A 19,116-nucleotide genomic window follows, 5' to 3' on the forward strand; every position below is an offset into this window, starting at 1 on the left:
CCCGCTGCTGCAGCGCAGAGGGGACAAAACAAAGTCGGGCTCCAAAATTAGTGCCTGTTGTTGGGAAACCAGAGAGTCAGAGCCTTGGAAGAGGGTTCAAATTCATTTTAATGACTCGTAAGCGGGGCGGTCAGTTTTAGTTTTTAATGTTAAAACTCCTAAAACACCTTTTGCCTCAACTTCCAGGAAAGAGAAACAAAAGTGTGCAAAACTTCCCATATTTTGACAGGATTTAAAAGCAAAAGTTCTTAACATAAGAAACAGATTCTGCACAACTCCTTTCCTCATATGGACGGTTAATGTGTCTTTAAATGATAAACTTGTAAGCAAAATGTGATGCCAACTACCGTGTGTGTGTGTTTACCTACAGAAACAGCCGGAGTGACTGAAAATAGATCAACATTCATGGAAGAGTTGTTTGGGAACGAGAAGTCCAACAAATTTGATGTCTGTAAGTACTTATGCACGGATTTGTTGAGTAAAGTAGGCAAAAAAAGTGGTTTGTTTACATTGAACGTGGACCCGCATTTCAGAATTGCATATTGGTATATTTGGAAAACTGATTTAACTCTCAAACTGCAGCCTTTGGTATTGTTCAGGATGAACATTTTTATGTTTGATTTCACAGTTTAAAATAAGAACCTTTTTTAAACTTATTGGTTTCATTTAAAACTATAAATCCTCTGAGATATTATCTCTACGGAGGCCACCTTCAGGAGGTGCGTCATAAGACTCATGAGTTTTTTAATTAAAAGCTCACGAGTCACGTTTTCCTTCCCCGTTAATTATTTATTCCTCGGATAAGTCCATTGTCCCCGCTGCCCACAGGAATCAATTTCAAAGCACAAAAGGCACGAATTTAGCATTTTTCACGTCAGTTTCATATCTGTGCAGATCTCCTGCAGCTCAGAAATGGCTCTAATTGAATGTTTTACCAAAAAGGCATTTATTTCAGCCCCATGCGTGCTGTGGTACCCCCCCAAGAGAAGCTGTCTGTGTTCATATGTTAATACGCGTGGGCTGATGGAGAGAGCTGGATTTTTATGTTCATGGTCTCGTTTTTGTTAGCTCAGACACACCAAAACGTATCTTCTCAGTGAAAAATGAGAAGCAAGTTGGTCTGAAACCTGAGCAGTTTCCTATAAGAGCCACTAGAGGGCAGCAGAGGACACTAAATGGGCCCCCCTGTTTTGGGGCCATGAGGACTCGATTTTGAGTCCAGCTTTGCATTTTCAGTCCTTCAATACGAAACCAAGGGATGTTTTCGTCTTACATGGACCACAAATCAATATCTTCTTGTCCTCATTGCTCGTTTCATCCACTTTTACACGAGTTCACAAGTGAAGCCGGGGCAGCAGGATGGGCTCGTAAAAAGATACTGTAAACTTGGCACTTTTTGCCAACAATGCAGCTCGTTTTCTTCGTCTTTTTTTAGACCATCAAAGTATATGTCGCCTGTAGTGTTGGAGATTTGCACATCCTCTTGGCTCAATAAAACTTAAATCAAAAGGAGTAATAAATAATACCAGGATCATAAATATTCCTCAATTACTTTGTTTTTAGAGGGCGGTGTAATGTTTGTCACATGATTTGACCTGAATAAATTAGATTTACAGCACAAGAAACCCAACTCTAAATCAATCAGGGGAATACTTATTGTCGGGTTATAAAATTTCTCTAAATCACTTGTGTTTTTAGATTGTGGTGAAATGTGTGTCAGATTCTTTAGAGCACGAAACACTTGAGTCTAAATCAAACTGGGTAACAAATATTAATGTTAGGGTTATAAAACGTCTTCAGTGGCTTGTTTTATGTTTTAGGAGGTGGTGGACTCTGTCACATTCTGGATCTGATTTTAGCTAAATAAATAAGAGCTTTCTGGCACAAGAATCAAACGGGGCAATAAATAATCATAGTGGGGTAATTAAACTTTGTAAAAAAAAAATCACTTTTTATGTTTTTCAAAGGGGGCAGACTGTTAAATTCTGTCTAATTTAATCTGAATAAATTAACAAACTGCAGATTTACAGCACTGAAAACTTGTATTTCAAATCGGGCAATAAAAGTTATTATTAGAGATGTGAAATGTTCACAGTGACATATTTTATGCTTTTTAGAAGGTGGTGGACTTTACAGCTTTCTGCATGTGGTTTGATTTATAAATAAAAGATCTAGCACAAGGAGTCTAACTCAAACAGGGCAATAAGAAGAAAAACATTCATATTAAGCTGATAAAACTTTCTAAAAATAACTTGTTTTTAAAGAGGGGGACTGTTTGTCACGTTCTGTATCTGTTTTGATCTAAATAAATTGGATGCAATAAGATTAATACGTTCTCCTCGTAGGAGAATCAAATTTCATCTAAATAGCATCTGTTTTCGAAGGTGATGGACTCTTTATTGTTTTCTGTGTTGTTTTTTTTTTATTAAATCGGAGACCCAGCTCTGCAGCATTAACAGAGATGTTCCAGATAACAAGCTGTGGCTTTTATATCACAGCTGATTTAAACAAAAAACCAAATCATTTCCCACCTGCGTCCCGCGGGAAACCAACACAAAACAGGTGTACCGACGGCCGCAATCAGCCCAACAGCCAATCAGGAGCCTTTAAAGGGATCCGAGCTGATTTCTTTTCAAAAAAAGGAAAAGGTGGTTTGAGTTGCAATAGGCTGATGAGGGTGTCGATCACCGGGAGGGGGCGTGTCCAGAGCGCCCCCCCCCCCCCCCNGCAATGGCAGAGTGAGGAGTAAATGTCTCAGAGTGTCCGCGGTGTGGAAACCGACCTAAACACCGGACCTGGAGCTGACAAACAAACAAACAAGGCGGGAAAAAAAGGGCGCAAAGACACAAAAAAGCTGCTTCTGCCTGGAAACTGTGCCAAGACCGAGAAGACTCCAGCGGGTCTCCCCCCCCTCCCCCCTCCAAAAAAAAAAATCTTTTTTTTTTCTTTTTATCATTTTTTGGCTGTTTCATTGTTCTTCTGCGTGAGTGTGCGCGTGAGCGACCGGGATATCATCACTGGACATGTGAGTTCCACGGGAGTTAACAAGACACCGAGGCTCTGATCCGCTGCGAAGATGAAGTTCCCAGCCTGCGTCCTCGTCACTTTGGTGCTGATCCGGTGGAGTGCGGCGCAGTCAGGTGAGTGGCTGTTTGGATGCGCGCGCGCACCTCTCTGTGCCCCTGTGCGCCCGGTCCTTCTGTCCAGCCCGTCCAGTCTGAGTTGAAGGGCTGAAGGAAGAGGTGCGCACCTGTTCCCCGAAAGATGCGCTCTCACTGCTGCAGATCTGCGCCACAAACTTAAACACAAGTTCCCAAATCGGAGGCACGGACTCTGCGTAAAAACCTCTCCAGACTCGTCGTCCCTCGTTTGGTTAAGCTCGTTTCTTTGAATTTACTCAGAAATCGGCTCGGGTGACCCCCCCACCTCCCTGTTATTCTTTTATTCCTCTGAATGAATGAAAGCCCCAGCCGCGGCTGTTTGTGTGGATTTCTCCAGGAGCTGAGCTCCGGCAGGTTTCACGCAGCTTCTCTGTGAATAATTTAAATGAAGGAGAAACACCAAGAGGGGGTGCTGCACAGGCGGTGAGAAATCCTGTGGCTTCTCATCATCAGGGGCCCCCTGTGGTGTGGATCCCTTGACGAAATTCACTTTAATGATCCTGTTATGGCTAGACAAGTTAGGTGATTTTTTTTTTAAATTATTTTTTTATGGAGCCATGCTGGTTTCTACTTTGACAGGTTTTTATTTTTTTTATTTTTGGACACTCTTCTCTATAATTTGTCATATATTTAAATTGTGAACACTGGTCTGGATTTGGGTTGATCAAACCTTTAACATGAAGGGGAAAATGAGCAGAAATGCCCATGAAGTGGCACTAATCTTTAGAAATGTCTTAAAGACGGAAGGATACTTGGTCTTTGGCGTCTAGGAGGGGTTTTGGCTCCGTCTTCGGTGGCAGACACACTCACACACATCCCACTGCTGCCTCTTGTGTGGGTCCTGCGCTGAATGCTGCCTATTAAGCCGGAGTGGATGGATGCACGGATGGATGAATGGGGAAGTGGAGGGACAAAATGTGGCACCCTCACTGCTTTATTTATTCTGCATGCACACACGCTCCCATCCAAGATATTTGTGATGCAAATTCTGCCCAAGAATCCGAGCTATGCCTCGTGGGAAGTTCATTGTTGAGTGGGTGTCTGTGGGTGCAGACGGAGTAGATATTTGTTTCTCTCTTCTTTTCATTTCAGCTCCTTCTCAATATTTCAATTTGAGGAAATCATAGCAGCATTATATATCGGAGTGTTAGACTTGAGGTTGAAATGAGCCAAGGTCAGAGGTGTTCACTTGTTTCTACGCTCCTGCAGGGAGACAAATGTTCGTAGCGTTCCTGCCAGTCAGCTCCACCAGGCTGTGTGTGTGTGTGATGTATGAGCACACAAGCGTTGAGGTGTTCACTCCATGAGCAGTTTGATTTGTTTTCTGGATTCTGAGTGGCTATGCTAGAAGGACATGTCTGTGCAGACTGCGTTTTTTAATCCTAAATTAATCCCAGAAACAAAATGATCCAGATATCAGAATAGAACATCAAACATTATAAAATATTTAAAACAACACTAACTTAAACACTTAACCCTTAGTTGTTTTTTTTTAGTCTAAAGGAGCTAAAATTACATGTTTTACTTATTGATTTTATTGCTTTTTAAGTGGCCATAAAAGAAAACTAATTACTAATGTCATGTTTTATGCTTTAAGCATTAAATATTTTTTATTTCTTTTTGCTTGTAAAATGTGACACTCCATGAATGTTAAGGCAGGTTGGTTTGTTGCAGAGGGATGATAAATTGCATTTTGAGCCCTTTTATTAAGTGCGGTTTTGGCCAAAACTATATAATTTGAGATTTGCTAATGTACTTTAGATTTCTTGGTTCAACACCAGATAGTTTTTTTCTTTTTCTGACGAGGTTGTCCAGAGCTTGGTTTGTTGTTTCGGTTACAGTCTGGGTTTCAGGGTCGGGTGACCATATTCGGCCGCCGATGTCGCTTCTCCTCAACGCTGCGACGCTGAAGCGATGCAGTTGGTTGAACAGCTGCTTGGCTCCAGAATGGGACAGGAAAATAGTGAAAGAAGGACATTAAAGCATAAATCGGGTTAAACTGCCACGACGGAACCCCTGTCAGCTGCACCATTGGTGCTTTCATGCAAAGATTTCTAATGGATTGTCCTGGAGATGCTGAGCCAATCAAAATGTGTAGTGGTGCCCCACCGCCACCAAAGCAACAACACATTTCCTAAGTACAGAGTAGTTTCAAAACTCTCCAAAGGAATAAACGTGAATAAACCTGGAATTTAAAATATTAAAGTTTCTTCTTTGAACAGAGATTTTAAACATACATGCTGTCACCTGGGCATACAGGAACAGACTGAACAAAACCTTTTACATTACTATTTATGAATGGAAATAGTTTTGTTGTGAAATGTAATTTACCTATTTTTTTCTTTATGTGAAAACGAAAAAAACTAACACAAATATTGTTCAGTTGTCTCCATGAGTTGGAAAAATGGATTACAGCAGAAAATTGTAGAAATGTTCAAAATGACTCAGTGACGTTTACAAACTAGACTTTCACAAACTTCAGGTGAAACTCATGATCTGCTTGTGACAAATCGATACGTTTATATTTTTGCTGGGATATGATTTTGCTTAAATTACCCTCAGTTTCCAGTTAATCCCTATAAATTGCCATGGAAAGTTTCCAGTTTGGATTCTTTCTAACATTGACCCGCTTAACTTCCCATGGGAAGTTTCTAGAAATCTCTCGCTCCTTTACATCCCGACTCACCACCAAGGCCAGTTTTCCTGGAGTGAATTTCCACCCGGAGTGATTTCTTTTGGCCCCGGTTCCTGCAGCTGAAAGAGAGGAGACATACGCTGCTTCCTAAAAGAAGGCTGTGTGGCGGAAATGCACCTAATGTTACTTTGCATCTCATATTTGTTTGTGCATAATTTTAAACCAGATCCTTGTGCTTTTACAGAATTTTGATGAACTGCTTCTCCTTTGAGCGTTCAGGCTTCAGTACTGCTGCCGGTAGTCCTCGTGCACCGTTGGAGTCGGAGCAGACTGTGAGTGTAGGAGATAATAAAAAAGTTTTAAAAAATTGTTTTTGTGTTACTAGACAGGAAATAGTCTGAAAGCTGCCAAGAAGTTCCAAATAAATTATACATCAGGGTAAATTTGTGTGCTTTCTTTCAGCGTGGGGCCGTACGGCTGCCACAGGATAGTCTGAAATGGTTCTAAATCTAGCGACAGAGTTAAGTTAAAACTGTTTATGACACAGCAGATGAATCCCTCACACCCCAGCTGATGTATTACTATAACTTGCCTAAAACATTTGGGTGTTGTAGCATCCTTTGTGTTTCATGAGTTTATAAGATTTGTTGACTTCCGTCTCTGTTCGAGTGTCGTTTCAAATCTCTGCAGGGAAATCTTTAACAAGCTTTTGGTTCAGCCTTGTTTCGTAGAGTCTGCACCTGTTTGAAGGACAGGATTATGGTTGTCCAAGGTACTCTTTTGTCTCTGCCAGTAAAATATCCCATTAAAGACCCTGCAGGACTTGTTCATACGCAAAGGACCTCTTGTGCTTCACTTTTATGGAGGTAATTCGATCTTCCTGCCTGACTGTTACCGTCGTCGGCATCTTCTGTCTGGCTGTTTACTCACTTTCTGAAACGAATGGATCCAACATTTTAATCGTCCCGGTTCTGGAGTTTCTGTGACAAATGCTGCCTGTGCGTGTGTGTGTTTGGGTGACATTTGAAGATATGCTCTCCTGTGGAATGGCTGGGGGAGAATGGGAAAGGAAGCCCACTGAATGCCAGCGTCGTATTACCGAGCCTCTGGCCTCTGTCAGCTGGCGCACATGCAGCCACGACGCTGGCTCAGGCTTTGTAGAAGAAAATGAAAATTTATTTCAAGCTAATTAAGCTCTCTTTTTTTTTTGATACCATCAGTCTAGACTTGGAGGCTTTTATTTGACAGCATGAGAGATGGGGTGATGGAATTCAATCTTGCTCTAAATTAGTCAACATTGCTATCATAACTTGATATCTGCCAGGCTCGACTCGTGTCAGGCTTCGGCTGCACAGTTTTCTGATGAGCCAATGTCGACGCGTACGGTTTGGGTGCATTTGTCAGTGTCCTCGGGTGAATGTGACTGAAGCGGTGAGAGCTCTGAATAAAATGTGGCACTCTGCAGAAAAGAAAAATAATTGCGATTCAGTGAGGCTGACATTCAGGTGTGGGCTGATATTTGCTTCCTCTGTCGAAGTTGGACAGTCTGAGCGGGTCGTAAGGGAAGCCTAATAAATGACTGTGTGGTGCGTGGGGGTGATGGAACGCTTTTCTGAGGCCTGAGACAGCAGTACACTACTTTTCATGGTACTCGCTGTCTGAATCAACGCTCAGATTATTATCTTGACATCCCGAACAAAGATGACGCTGTGCTCACTTACAAAGAGAAGTGATGTCTTTTTTTTTTTGCTTTGCTTTCAAATCCACGGAGGGGAGAAAAAAAAAATCTGCTAACGTCACAAGTCTTTTTGCTTGACATTTTTTTGTGCCCCGGCTGGACAGAAGGGCTTTTGTTCTTCGAGTTTGCGCCCCACCAAATATTTACATGTGTAATTACAACTGCACAGTGTGGGAAGGAAAACACACAAGACTTGGGTGCAAAATAGCGGCTTTATTGGCTTCCGTGGTCATCCTCGAGCTCCTTAATGCCTCTCCGTCTCTGGCACCGCGTTTGGCAGGACGGACTTTTTGAACGCCCCCTGTTTCTGTTTCCTAATGATGAGCGGGGTTGGCTTTGGTTGAGCCGAGGCGCACAGTGCCAGCTCCTGGTGGGAGTTAGATTGGCCAGTGGAAGACTGGAAGCCTGACACAGATGTCCCCCCCCCCCCCTTTCAGGAGGACTGAGAGCTCACTCACAAACAGAAGACGCTGCCCTCATCTCCAGGGATTTACTGTAAACATCATGGAGTCTGTGCACGTTCCACTGACAGATCACATGAGATTATGAGTAATATTTTCAAGGTTTAACCAAATGGTTCTAACTTCATCATTTAACATAAAATGATCATGAAAAGCGGCGGGCGATATGCATGAAATCAAGGAATGCTAGGCCTTTAATTCTGTTTCTCTAATATGTGACGCAGTTCAGTTTAACAGCTTTTTAAATTGAGAACAGCCGCATGTTTCCTTTTTATTCTTTGCCCCAAGTAAAAGCCTTGAATGGTTTTGCTTTTCTCTGTCACGCACTTGGACTTGTGCAGCGATATGAGCATGTTGAATTGACTAGCATCCAGCTTAACTAAATCAACCGTATCTGCAACTTGCACTTAAAAGCCTAAACAGGGTTTGTATCGATGCCCGACGTTTGCAGCTCGGTTTCTAACTCCGCATCGGTGTCAAGGTTAAAAACAGTCAACACTAACACTCTCTCATTGGCCATTTTTCTTCCTGTCACTCAAATGCTGACATGCTGCCAATAAGATAAATAAATATCCTGCAAACGTCAATTGTGTACCGCTAAAGCTAACAAGTGGCTCTCTGTAGTCCTGACGTCTGTCTATCAGTGGAAGAACAACTGCTTGACTTTCTGCAGTCGACACACCCTGAACTGCTGTCTGCTTTTAATGATAGGCGCTGACAAAAATGCACACATGTAGGCTTACTGTAGCGGAGCTCCGACACTTTGATTATTCTCTTGGATACATAATTTCCTCAAGTTTGGCTACAAATCCACGGATATAAAAGTCTAAATGGGTCTGAATCCCTCTGTTTTCTTCCTCTGATCTATATGTTCTGATGAAGCCATAGGAAATGACTGCATGTCCCAGTTCCATAAACACGCAAACCGTCTGTGGATCAGTTATAAGCAAAGTTTGTCACTCTGACAGAGGCTGTACTGTACTAAATCTGGCAAATATTGAAGTGGGCAAAGCTGCCAAACCGTGTTTACTCCATGCAAAATATAGTGTTTGCCGTGTAACGTTTTGGGATGAATGTACAAACATCTCTACACCCTTACAATCCAGGGCTCAGTAATGATTTGGCACCATTATGGTGGCGCCTTAAGGTCCCAGGGAAGATAAAATGCTTGTATTTAACAGCAAGGATCCCAAAGAGGTAATAAAAACAAAACCAAAAGAAAACATAAAAAATACACTCAGACTTTAGAAAAACAAAAAGCAGGAAAGACTTGAATCTTTTTTTTCTTCCATTTCTCCCAGGCCTCTTGAAGGTTTGTTCGGCCCGCCACTTGTAATTCCACTCAGAGACAAATGTCTCCATCCTGCGCTCAGGGGCTTCCGACACACACAAACCCACATACACACTCAAGAGCTTTGCAAATACACACACAGATCCTTCCCAGCTGAGCAGGTTAGCTTGCACCATGTAGGGGTTTTCCTTTCATTTAAGATCTTCCCAACTTCTAACCTCATTAAATTTCTTCCTCTCTCTGGATCACACATTTGTCATCTCTCTTTCCATTTCCTTCCCCCCCCCACACCCCCCTTGCACACCTCGTCTCCTCCCTCCTGTCCTCATCCATTAACGTCTTTCGCGTCCTTTGCTTTATTTGCGAGCTCCGTCTCATTCCACTTTTACTGCTTTTACTTCTGTCTTTATAAAAGCTTTTTATTTCTCTCTGCAGCTCGGGCTCTCACATTTACACCCTTTCATTCGCTGAGTGTGCGAGGCTGTCAGTGAACGGGAATAACGGCTCATTATCCCCCCCCCCCTCTTTAATCATGACGCTCAGTTTAACGAACAATATGCAGTCGGCTGCTCCTTCATACGTGTCTTAAGCTGTTATTTACATGTAAACATGTTTCTTCTGAGCTTGAAACTTACCTGATGGAAGAATTTTTTTTTTTTTAGGTTTACTTTCACGACAAGCTTACTGTGAGTGAACTCCACCTACAACTGATTTATATTTATAGTCAGCCCAATCCAAGATGACCGCCACAGCTAACCAACAAAAAAATGAATGCAGCTCCGCTACGACCACACCAAATTTTACTCAGTTATCTGCCACAACCACTTTTTGCCAAATGTATTAAAGCTTGGAGTCGACCTCACAGATATTGAGGCAGCCATCTTTAAATTAAAAGGAGGAAAAAGCAATAGTTTTATGAAAAACCTGTCTTCATGTTTTGTTGTTTGTGAAGGTTTAAGTCTTGCCAGAAGCTTTTTTTTTTGTATAAACAGCTGGATGTTGTATCGCAACAGTCACAGCACGGCATCAAAAGTAAAATAAGTTTTTAGTGATTTGTGCAAAGACTAGGAGCTCTCCACTCTGTTTTCTCTTGTAAGCATAAGTTTTAGATTTGGCCAGAGTCCAATGTTAAGGTTTAAAGCGTAAGGCTGGTTTCCTATATCATCCTCACAAGTATGCATGTGTGCTTATGCATCAGTTTTTTTAAAATTTGTATTTGTGTACACAAGAGCTGGCTGTGGATTTTCCATTTGCAGCGCAGTGCTCAGGCTCCGGGCCAGTACAGGAAGTGGGACAGTGTTCAGCTGCCTTTGATTGGCAGAAGTTCTTTGGCGAAGCAGGATGAAGTGCGATCGACTCTGTCTTTCACAGCAAGTCTGGCCTTTTTTTTTTTTTTTTTTCCTTTCTCTCTTTTCCTTCAGTTCCTGTGGCCTGTTTCAGTTGGTTCCCTTTGCTCTCTGTTCTGGCTCTTAGCACTGCACAATAAAGGGCATTAGAATCACAGTGGATTTCTTTTAACCTGGAAAAGATTTTGTTTTAATGAGTGTCAGACGGTCAACAACAAACTGATATTTGTCTTTGCCTTCATTGTGTTTCTCTTTGTTAGACACTGTAACTCATTAGATGCAGCTCAACAGGTTGCTTTTTACGAAAGCTGGGGGAAAAAAAGCTCTTCTGGACATTAATTACCAGTTTTCTCCTGGTTTGTGTGTGTATTGTCAGACTCACTGGTGCATTGTGTGTGAGCGGAGCTAATCCTTGGTAAGATATTCATGGCAGCTAATCTGTTTAATTACACTACAAATTAAGGATATTTACTGTTCCAGGACTTTCATGCGACACCCGCCTTAATCAGAGCCTTAATCTGTCTGGCACAGTGAGGGTGTGTGTTACTTTGCGTGCACGCATGACTGTCTGTGCGTGATTGATATTTTGTATGCCGGGGCATGTGCGACTTCCTGTTTCTGCCAGCGTCTGTCTGTATCTCGCTGTGCTTTAATTCTTTCCTGGTTGTTTGCCCACAACAAAAAGAGAAAAGAAAACAAGAGATTATTGTATTTTTCCAGTTGTCGCTGAGGCTGAGAGAGGCATCACTTACCAGGATTAAGATATAATATCAGTGAAATGTGGACACCAGCTCAAATCTTTGCTCATCTTCAGCTCATGTTCTGCAGATTCTGTAGGATTAAAATATTTAAACATGGAAATGTTCTGCTTTTTGTTTTTATTAGAATTGTAGAAACTGAATTTTATATTTGCCATTTTTTTTAGTTTGTTTTTATCAAATTTATACAATTTTTCATTTAGTGTTTTATTCTAGTAAGTTGTATTTTAAAAACAGCTGTTATAAGAGCTTGTTGAATGACAAAATCAAACTCGAGGATGTAAAATACACCCTAGAAGACGAGTTCTAGGGAATTCGAGCTCTTTCTTTAGCTTCAATTACTGTAAATATTTATTTCAGTGTATATTTGTTAAGCATCGCAAGTTGGTTTTGTATCTTTTGTGCATAATATTTTAAAAATGTTAAGTCACAATCAAACCTTATTTTTGTAGTTGAAATGTTGAAATGATTCAAAGAAAATATCAGAATTTGTTAAAAATTTAGCATCGGTTTTGCCCTCGTTTCCCGGAAAGCTGTTCCTAAACTAGATTTGGCAGCAGTGAGAGAAGTCGAAAGAGGCTTTTATTTAAACTAAAGTAGTTTCAGTTGATGTAAGCGGGTGAAGCAGGACCCAAATGCAGGCTGGCAGGAGACCAGGTGATAAAATAAGATCTTAATACTCAACATCTGAATCCAGAGGCAGCAGAAATGTGTCAAAAATGACTGAGACAAACTGCAAACCACTGTGGGAAGCTGAACTATTCATCTTACCTGTTATGTAGCCCTTAAATGAACTCAGTTTGGAGAATGTATTTTTTTCTTATTAACGAGCTAATGGCTAGTCTGAGTGGAGCAAAAACCAAAGTGGATTGTGGGTAATTTAAAAAGGACTCCGTCTTAAAAAAATAAATTCATAGCTGTTCTTGTAAACATTACTTAAGGAATTCTTAAACTTCTGTCAGTTTTACATTAAACATTTATTCTCGTGGAAATTAAATTCTTGATGAAAGTGCCTCAGCCTGCACTGGATGTGCTACAGCTAGCTGCTGCTGCTGTTTGTGCAAATAACCTCGTAATGTGAAATTGTCAATTTAAAGGTTTGAACGACTAAAATGAGATTGGAAGTGTTTTAAGATGGCAGCAAAGAGTCTGTCTTGCATGAACCAGTTGTTAGCTCATTAATTTAGCAATCTGGACAAAATTAAAATTCTCTTTTATGCAACAGGTAAGATATTATTTGTTCATGACCTTTCCACAGAATCTCACTTCGAAGGATCCAAACTCTTAGATTCACAAATTTGGTTCCATTTACAAAAGAAACCGTGTTTTTCTTTGTAACCAGGCCATAACAAAGGACACAAAAATGTCCCCTAAAACATAATTTAGTAGAAATGTATGACGTTTCAATTTAAAAAAAAAAAAAAAAATCTAACTTTGTCCTTATTATTTTTTAGACCTTCGTAGATGTGACTACATGTATTTGACAAATTTGTTTTTTGTTTCATGTGCAGGATTCGCAAAGTTGCTGTACATTCAGTTAGTGGTTGTGTGTCTTTTCAGATGGGGCACACTGTCCTTTTTTTAAATGGCCCCTCCTGAGATGGTGGCTTGTAATAAATGAGTGGGCGCGATAAAGTGGCAGCCATGACAGCTGACCGGGGAGGGTGGGAATAGAGCGAAAAGAAGGGGAGAGGAAACGGGGTGCGTGTGTGTGTGTGTTAGGAAGACAAAGCAGAGGTAAAAGAGATGGAAAGTCTCTGAGGATAGATAAGAAGCAAGCATGAGAGGATGAGTTGGAGACAATGGAAGGTGAGAGGAGGGCGACTGTGAGGGATTGTGGGTCGGTCGGCAGCGAACAATACCCCGACCAGAGGTGGAGACTCTTTCTCTGTTGCTGCTTGTTCTTTTTATCCTCATTGCCCCCCCACTCTCCATTTTTTTTTTATCCCCTCTGTGTGAAGTCACCTTCCAGTTTTGCAGAAATATAGCCGCTCCTTCGGCAGGTTTAAGGGTACATAAAACTTGTGGAGAAAGAAGGCCAGCCTTTAGTTGTGTGTTTGTGCACAAGGTGAGTCACCTTCAGCACCCGGACACACGAGTGTGCACTGAAAAGGGGGCATTTATGAGAATCTGTTTGTGCCTTTCTGTTTATGTGTGCAGGATCGTTAATTTCTCTTCAGCTCAGAGGCCAAAACTCGCACCCAAACACAGCTACATACCTGATTGCTGCTCCCCTGTGCCGTACCTTAACCGGCGTCTGAGCGGCATTGCTTTTGGCAAGGTGAGCTGACGGCGGGTCACTTGGAAGATGTGTGACAAAGACGGAGAGAAAAGGCAAGAGAGGTGGTCTAATTTCAGCTAAGGAAGAGGAGGGATCAGGTCTGCGTGTTGTGTGTCCAACAAAGGTTAAGGTGGAGTGAGTCCGACAGTGTGTTGTCTCTGAGGAGCACAGCTATCACCACTGCTGAACGCTCCAATTAATCAACCAGGGGCCACACGGGCAGCACCTCTGTGTGTGTGTTTTAAGTACTTATTGTGTGTGACTGTGAAGTGTGCACACTCAGGATAAACAGCCTAGTTTTGCTTTGTCTCTGTGGATAATGCTAATGGGGTCACTTGTTTGTTGGATCTAAGATAAAGATTGGGGGGGGGGCGCTTTATTGTTGTGCACATCTTTTCCGTATTTTTCTGTTTGAGTTTCACTTTTTGCCTTTTTAACCAGTGTTGTCTGGTAGAAATTAAGAGAATGGAGCAAGAACTGAAGAAATGACGTTTTCTGTGAAATTGCAGCGCGAACGCTGAATGACAACTGAAATTCAATGAAGCTGAAATTGAGCTGTTAAAGCTGAGAAAGCAGAACTCCAGGCAAAGCACTAACGAAAAGCTTAAAAGCTTATTACTACCTAATTTCACTGATAAACTTGCCAAAAAATTTAGTGTTTAAGAATAATGCCAAACAGAGGTGCGAAGTAGTGAACTAAATTTGCTGTAGTTACTGTAACTGAGTATTTATTTTGTGTACTTTTTACTTAAATAACCATTTTAAATCTGTACTTTTATTTTTAGTTGATTAGGTTTATATCAAGTATTGTACTTGGTTTAATTTGAAATTACATCTGTTACTAATTTAAAAAAAAAGAAAAGAATTTAAACATATGAATTAAGCACCATAACGCCTGCAATGACTGGGTCTGTTCCTCACCAATCAGCCGGTGTGTGATCTGGCTAGAAGTGAGGATGAGCCGGGGAAGGAGGAGCTTCTCTGTTCAATAAAGCCATAGAGATTGTGCACAAACCCCGCCAATCTGCACGCCGCTTCACCCGCCGGAGTGGAGCGGAACTCACCAGTCATTAGCTTCAGGGTTTCTCCCAGAAAAGAGGCTAAGCCCGGCGGTAGGTGGCCGTTCGCCGGCCGACCGTGATTTAGTAAAAAAAAAGATTGAAGTTGACAGGAAAGTGGAAAATATGGCTATTTATTATTTGATATTGTAAGATATTTGTGCCAAATATTTACACAACTACAGTTTTACAAAAGGCACTTTTGAAATACTTTTTAAAACAAAATACTATTAAAATAAATACTAATTGATTGCACCTAATTAAAGTCACATTTACAAAAATAAATTAACATAAATGAAAAAGTGCAAACAAGGCACAAACACACATCTCACTTCCAGGCCAATGAATAACAACCGAGAACTCTGAAAAATAAAGAGATGCTGTACTGTGCTTTTTGTGGCACAGGCTGCATGTTGGATCAGCATATCTAATGCTGAATTTAATAGCATCATTTTACTGGTAAACAAGGATAATATTTTCACTAAGCACAAAACATGCTTACCGTATCCAATCTTGTAAACCCACCCCCTGAATTTCAGCTCAACTACCGGTAACCATTTTTGGTTAAACCCACTCGTTCCATGTTTATTGCTGTGGCTCCAGTGACGTGCCAACTCCAGGTAGCTGAAGGCAGCTCGGCCTCAGGGCTCATTAGAGTCCCGCAGGTCTCCATGAACAGCGCGTGCACCCTCGCGTGGTGAGGTAGATAAAGGTAGCGGTTTTGGGGGTGCGGGTGTTTAAAAAAACGTGTATAAAAAAATGACGTATTCATAATAAACAAGCAGAGCTTAGCCTGTCGGCCCGCAAGGCTTATAATACACTGGGGGAAACCCTGAGCTTGTCTGCAGATCACCTGTTGGCTGGTGAGCGTCAAAACCTTCATCCCGAATTTTGTTCAAATTTAACTGAAGAGAATGAAATAAACTTCTGGAAGTCCAGGACATGTTTAACGGAACATTCTGGCTTTAAATTAAAAGAAGGAAGCTGCTTCGTCATGCTGTTAGCTGTGTTAACTTAGAATGAGTTGCTACCTGCAGCCTGTGCGGTGAGTTTTAAACCTATTCTTATCAATGTTTTTGTAACTTAAAACGAGGCTCTCATAGTTTAATATGAGGCTTTGTGAAAATTAGTCAAATAAACGTGAATGAATGACGCTGCTGATGTCGCTTAGCTCTGTAGCTGGTAGCTAGTTTAAGCTGACGCTGTGACCTCATGTGATCCTAAACTGAGAGCATCGTTAACTCCCAAACTCATGATAAAAACATGTCAGAGAATCAATCAGTGGACAAGACCTGGTCTAATTAAAACATACAGCCTCATGAAAAACAATACTACTTTTACTGAGGATAAATATCAGTGTTTTTGTTTGCAACCAGTGATTAGTCTGTCAATAGACTGTCTTGCTTTCACACATCAGCTGATTATTCGTGCCATGGATGGGTTTAAAGTTAAGTTAAAGAACAATGTTTCAGTCAAATCAGCAGCTGTCTGATTATTAACTTGATAGTTGAGGCTGTATGGTCAGTTTAATTTATGGTTCTGATGGTTATCTCTTCTAATGTGGACACAGCTTCCTAAGGCATAAAGTGAGAGACATAGACATCTGCAGCATGTTTCTTATTTCTTATGCTGGTAATTACGAGTTAATTGAAAAAATGAGATCTGGTCAAATGGAATTATTATTTTACCTAAAATCACAGTCCATAGGTTATATCTATTAGATTAAATGCTAATTAAAAATAACATTGGATCAGTCTGAATGCAACAGACTGATTGACTTTAAGTGAAGTTTTTAGTTTTGTTCGACAATCTGTTTTAAAATCTTACAGCAGCAGGTAGAACTGTGGCGGTGATAAATATTTTGGTCTTATTTTAATATCTGGGAGCTCATAAAGAAAAGAGTCTGAACAGATGGAGCTTCTTACTGACAGTTTGAGCTGAAACTGAGTTCAGGCTCAGTTACCATGGTGATCTAACCGGGCTCAAAGAAATCCTCCTTTTTTGACCGAGCATCAGTAGCTCATAAAGATTCATTTAAAAACAAAACAAACTGAATTTTAACAGGAGCATGACGCACATTCAGACCGAACACTTTGTTGTTTTAGGTCTTTTTTTTTTATTTTTAATTTTTTAATTTTTTATTTTTTTTAAGCAAGAAACTGTGATCAAAATGTAGATCCGGGCAGATAATTTTAGTTTTTATTCCAGCTGCTTTGTCATTTGTTCAACGTATTAAATGTGAACCATGTCATGTTGGGCATGTTTTATTTAGTAACTGCATTTTTTAAACTGTGGGTCTTATTTAAGAATACATTTGAGGTAAAAAAATAAAAAAATCCTCCTTTTTGTCCTTCGTGCTCCACAGGAGAGGCCCTCCTGCTGTAAAACTTTTACTCAAAATAAACTTTCAGTGACTTTTCCTTGAGCACAATATTTCAGTAACTCCTTCCATGAGCTTTGGTTGCAAAGAAACTCTTAAATATATGCATTTTCACTGTTTAAAAACAATCACAACCATTATATGGGGCGCCGTTTGTAAACGAGCTTGTGCTCAAAATTCATGCCTAAATTTTGTCACATTTAGCTTCAAACACTGTTTAAAAATGTAGTGTGGATTTTCTGATGTCACCTTTTACAACATTTAGCTAGTTAAATGTAATTGTTACAGCTACATGCTAAATATAAATCTAAATCCTAAATGTTATATCTAAATGTTATATGTTAAATCTAAATATTATATGTTAAATCTAAATGTTATATGTTAAATCTAAATCCTAAATCCTGTTTGAAGCTAAATGTGACAAAATTTAGGCATGAATTTTGAGCACAAGCTCGTTTACAAACGGCGCCCCATACCATTATACCTACGGTAGTTTGGTATACTCCGATGTACTATGTTGGTGTTTTATTTTCCCACTCTTAACAAGCGTAAAGCATAACAAACTGGATAACTACTTGTACAACAAGTACAGAAAGGATGTTCCATTTTATAATGAAAACTTTACACTCTATTCCCTGTGACATTTGATTAACGTGCAAGGATTAAGAAAAAAACACTTGAAGTTATTTGCTCCTGATGAGTAAACTGCATTTCATTCATGAACTGTGCTTTTAACACGAGATTCTTAGTTTGTTATTTGTGCTAAAAACATGTGTAATTCTCTTTAAAGTTGACTGTGGTGCTCCTTTTATTTGATGTTTGTTTGTTTGGGGTAAAAAAACACATTTTAGTTTTAAAAGTTAAATAAGTGTGAAGGCATAGCTAAATTTCTCTTTCCAAAAAGTTTAGGAGACTCTTAAGTTGTTTTTACAGAAGCAAACCAGCTGAGAACCACTGTTCGAAACAAACATAGAAAGGGTTATTCTGAACTATATCATTATACAACAATTGTCTTTGTATAATGTATTTATCTGCAATTGTTTTTGCTGTCTGCGAAGCAAATTGCCCCTTGGGGACAATAAAGTTTGATCTAATCTAAAGCACTTGGCTGAATAAACTCAAAACCATGTGGAAGCTTGAGTCACGTGATTGCCCTCCATGAAACTGGCTGTAGTCTGTGTAGATAAACAAATATGGTAGAATTGGACAAGCATGCAACCTCTGAGAAGACATTTCGGTGAAAATATGAGCATGGAAAAAAAGGAGATGGAGTAAAACGACTGTCAAGAATAAAAACTGAGGATCAAGCAAGGCAGTGCTGAGCCAGAAAGATAAAGCTCTGCGTTCAAACACGCAACTTTTTCTGGATCAGTAAGTTCACTGTTTAAACTTAACCTGTCTTTTAATCTGCGCAAAAATGTAGAAATACATAAAAACTGTAGTACTTCTCCATCCCAAACGGCTCTTCCATGGAGATCACCATGTTTCACCTATTTTCAGTCACGTTGGCTCTTTCCATAGGTCAACAAAGACACATCGTAGTTGGCAACTGTTCATTAATTTTGCTTACAAGTTTTTAAATTAAAGACACATTAACCATTGATAAGAGGGGAAAAATGTTTACTTTATCACTTTGCAATGAGTATCTTTTAAGGTACAGTTTCAGAAAACTAAGAGAAGCTTCATCACCAGAGAAGTACCATTTATGCCATCTTTGAAATGATTTTTATAAATGTTTTTTAAACTAATAATGATCAGCAAACAACACATTGAATTCTGAAACATGTTTTATTACAGAAGAAATAAGCAAAATACAGAAAGTTATAGAAACAAGATTAAATTATAGATTAAAGTAGCTTTTTGTTACTAGAAAAAATGATTTTTTTTTTTGTTTGAATTGAGTTGGTGTTCCTCCAAAGTTCATTTTAAGTCCATTAAATTCCACAGAAGCTGCATGTATTCATGTGTTTTCTTGCAGATAAGGACTGTGAGAAAATCCTGAGAAGA

The 19,116-nt window shown here is 40.1% G+C and overlaps 1 protein-coding gene across 7 annotated transcripts in view; it reads left to right on the forward strand.

The window, feature by feature from the left end:
• LOC108242203 (receptor tyrosine-protein kinase erbB-4) overlaps positions 1–19,116 on the forward strand; it is a 315,331-nt gene that overhangs the window by 3,743 nt on the left and 292,472 nt on the right. For 6 of the 7 annotated variants that reach the window (XR_005232742.1, XM_017426912.3, XM_025008211.2 and 3 more), the window contains exon 1: positions 2,751–3,140. Coding sequence is in view for 5 of the 7 variants with exons in the window: in XM_017426912.3 (XP_017282401.1) it covers positions 3,077–3,140 (64 nt within the window). In the remaining 2 variants the exon portion in view is untranslated. Of the gene's footprint in view, positions 1–370; positions 452–2,750; positions 3,141–19,116 lie in introns of those variants that run through there. The other variant, XM_025008210.2, reaches the window with a different exon arrangement.

Source organism: Kryptolebias marmoratus, linkage group LG23 (assembly GCF_001649575.2).
Source record: "Kryptolebias marmoratus isolate JLee-2015 linkage group LG23, ASM164957v2, whole genome shotgun sequence".
In the NCBI taxonomy this organism is placed as follows: Eukaryota; Metazoa; Chordata; class Actinopteri; order Cyprinodontiformes; family Rivulidae; genus Kryptolebias; species Kryptolebias marmoratus.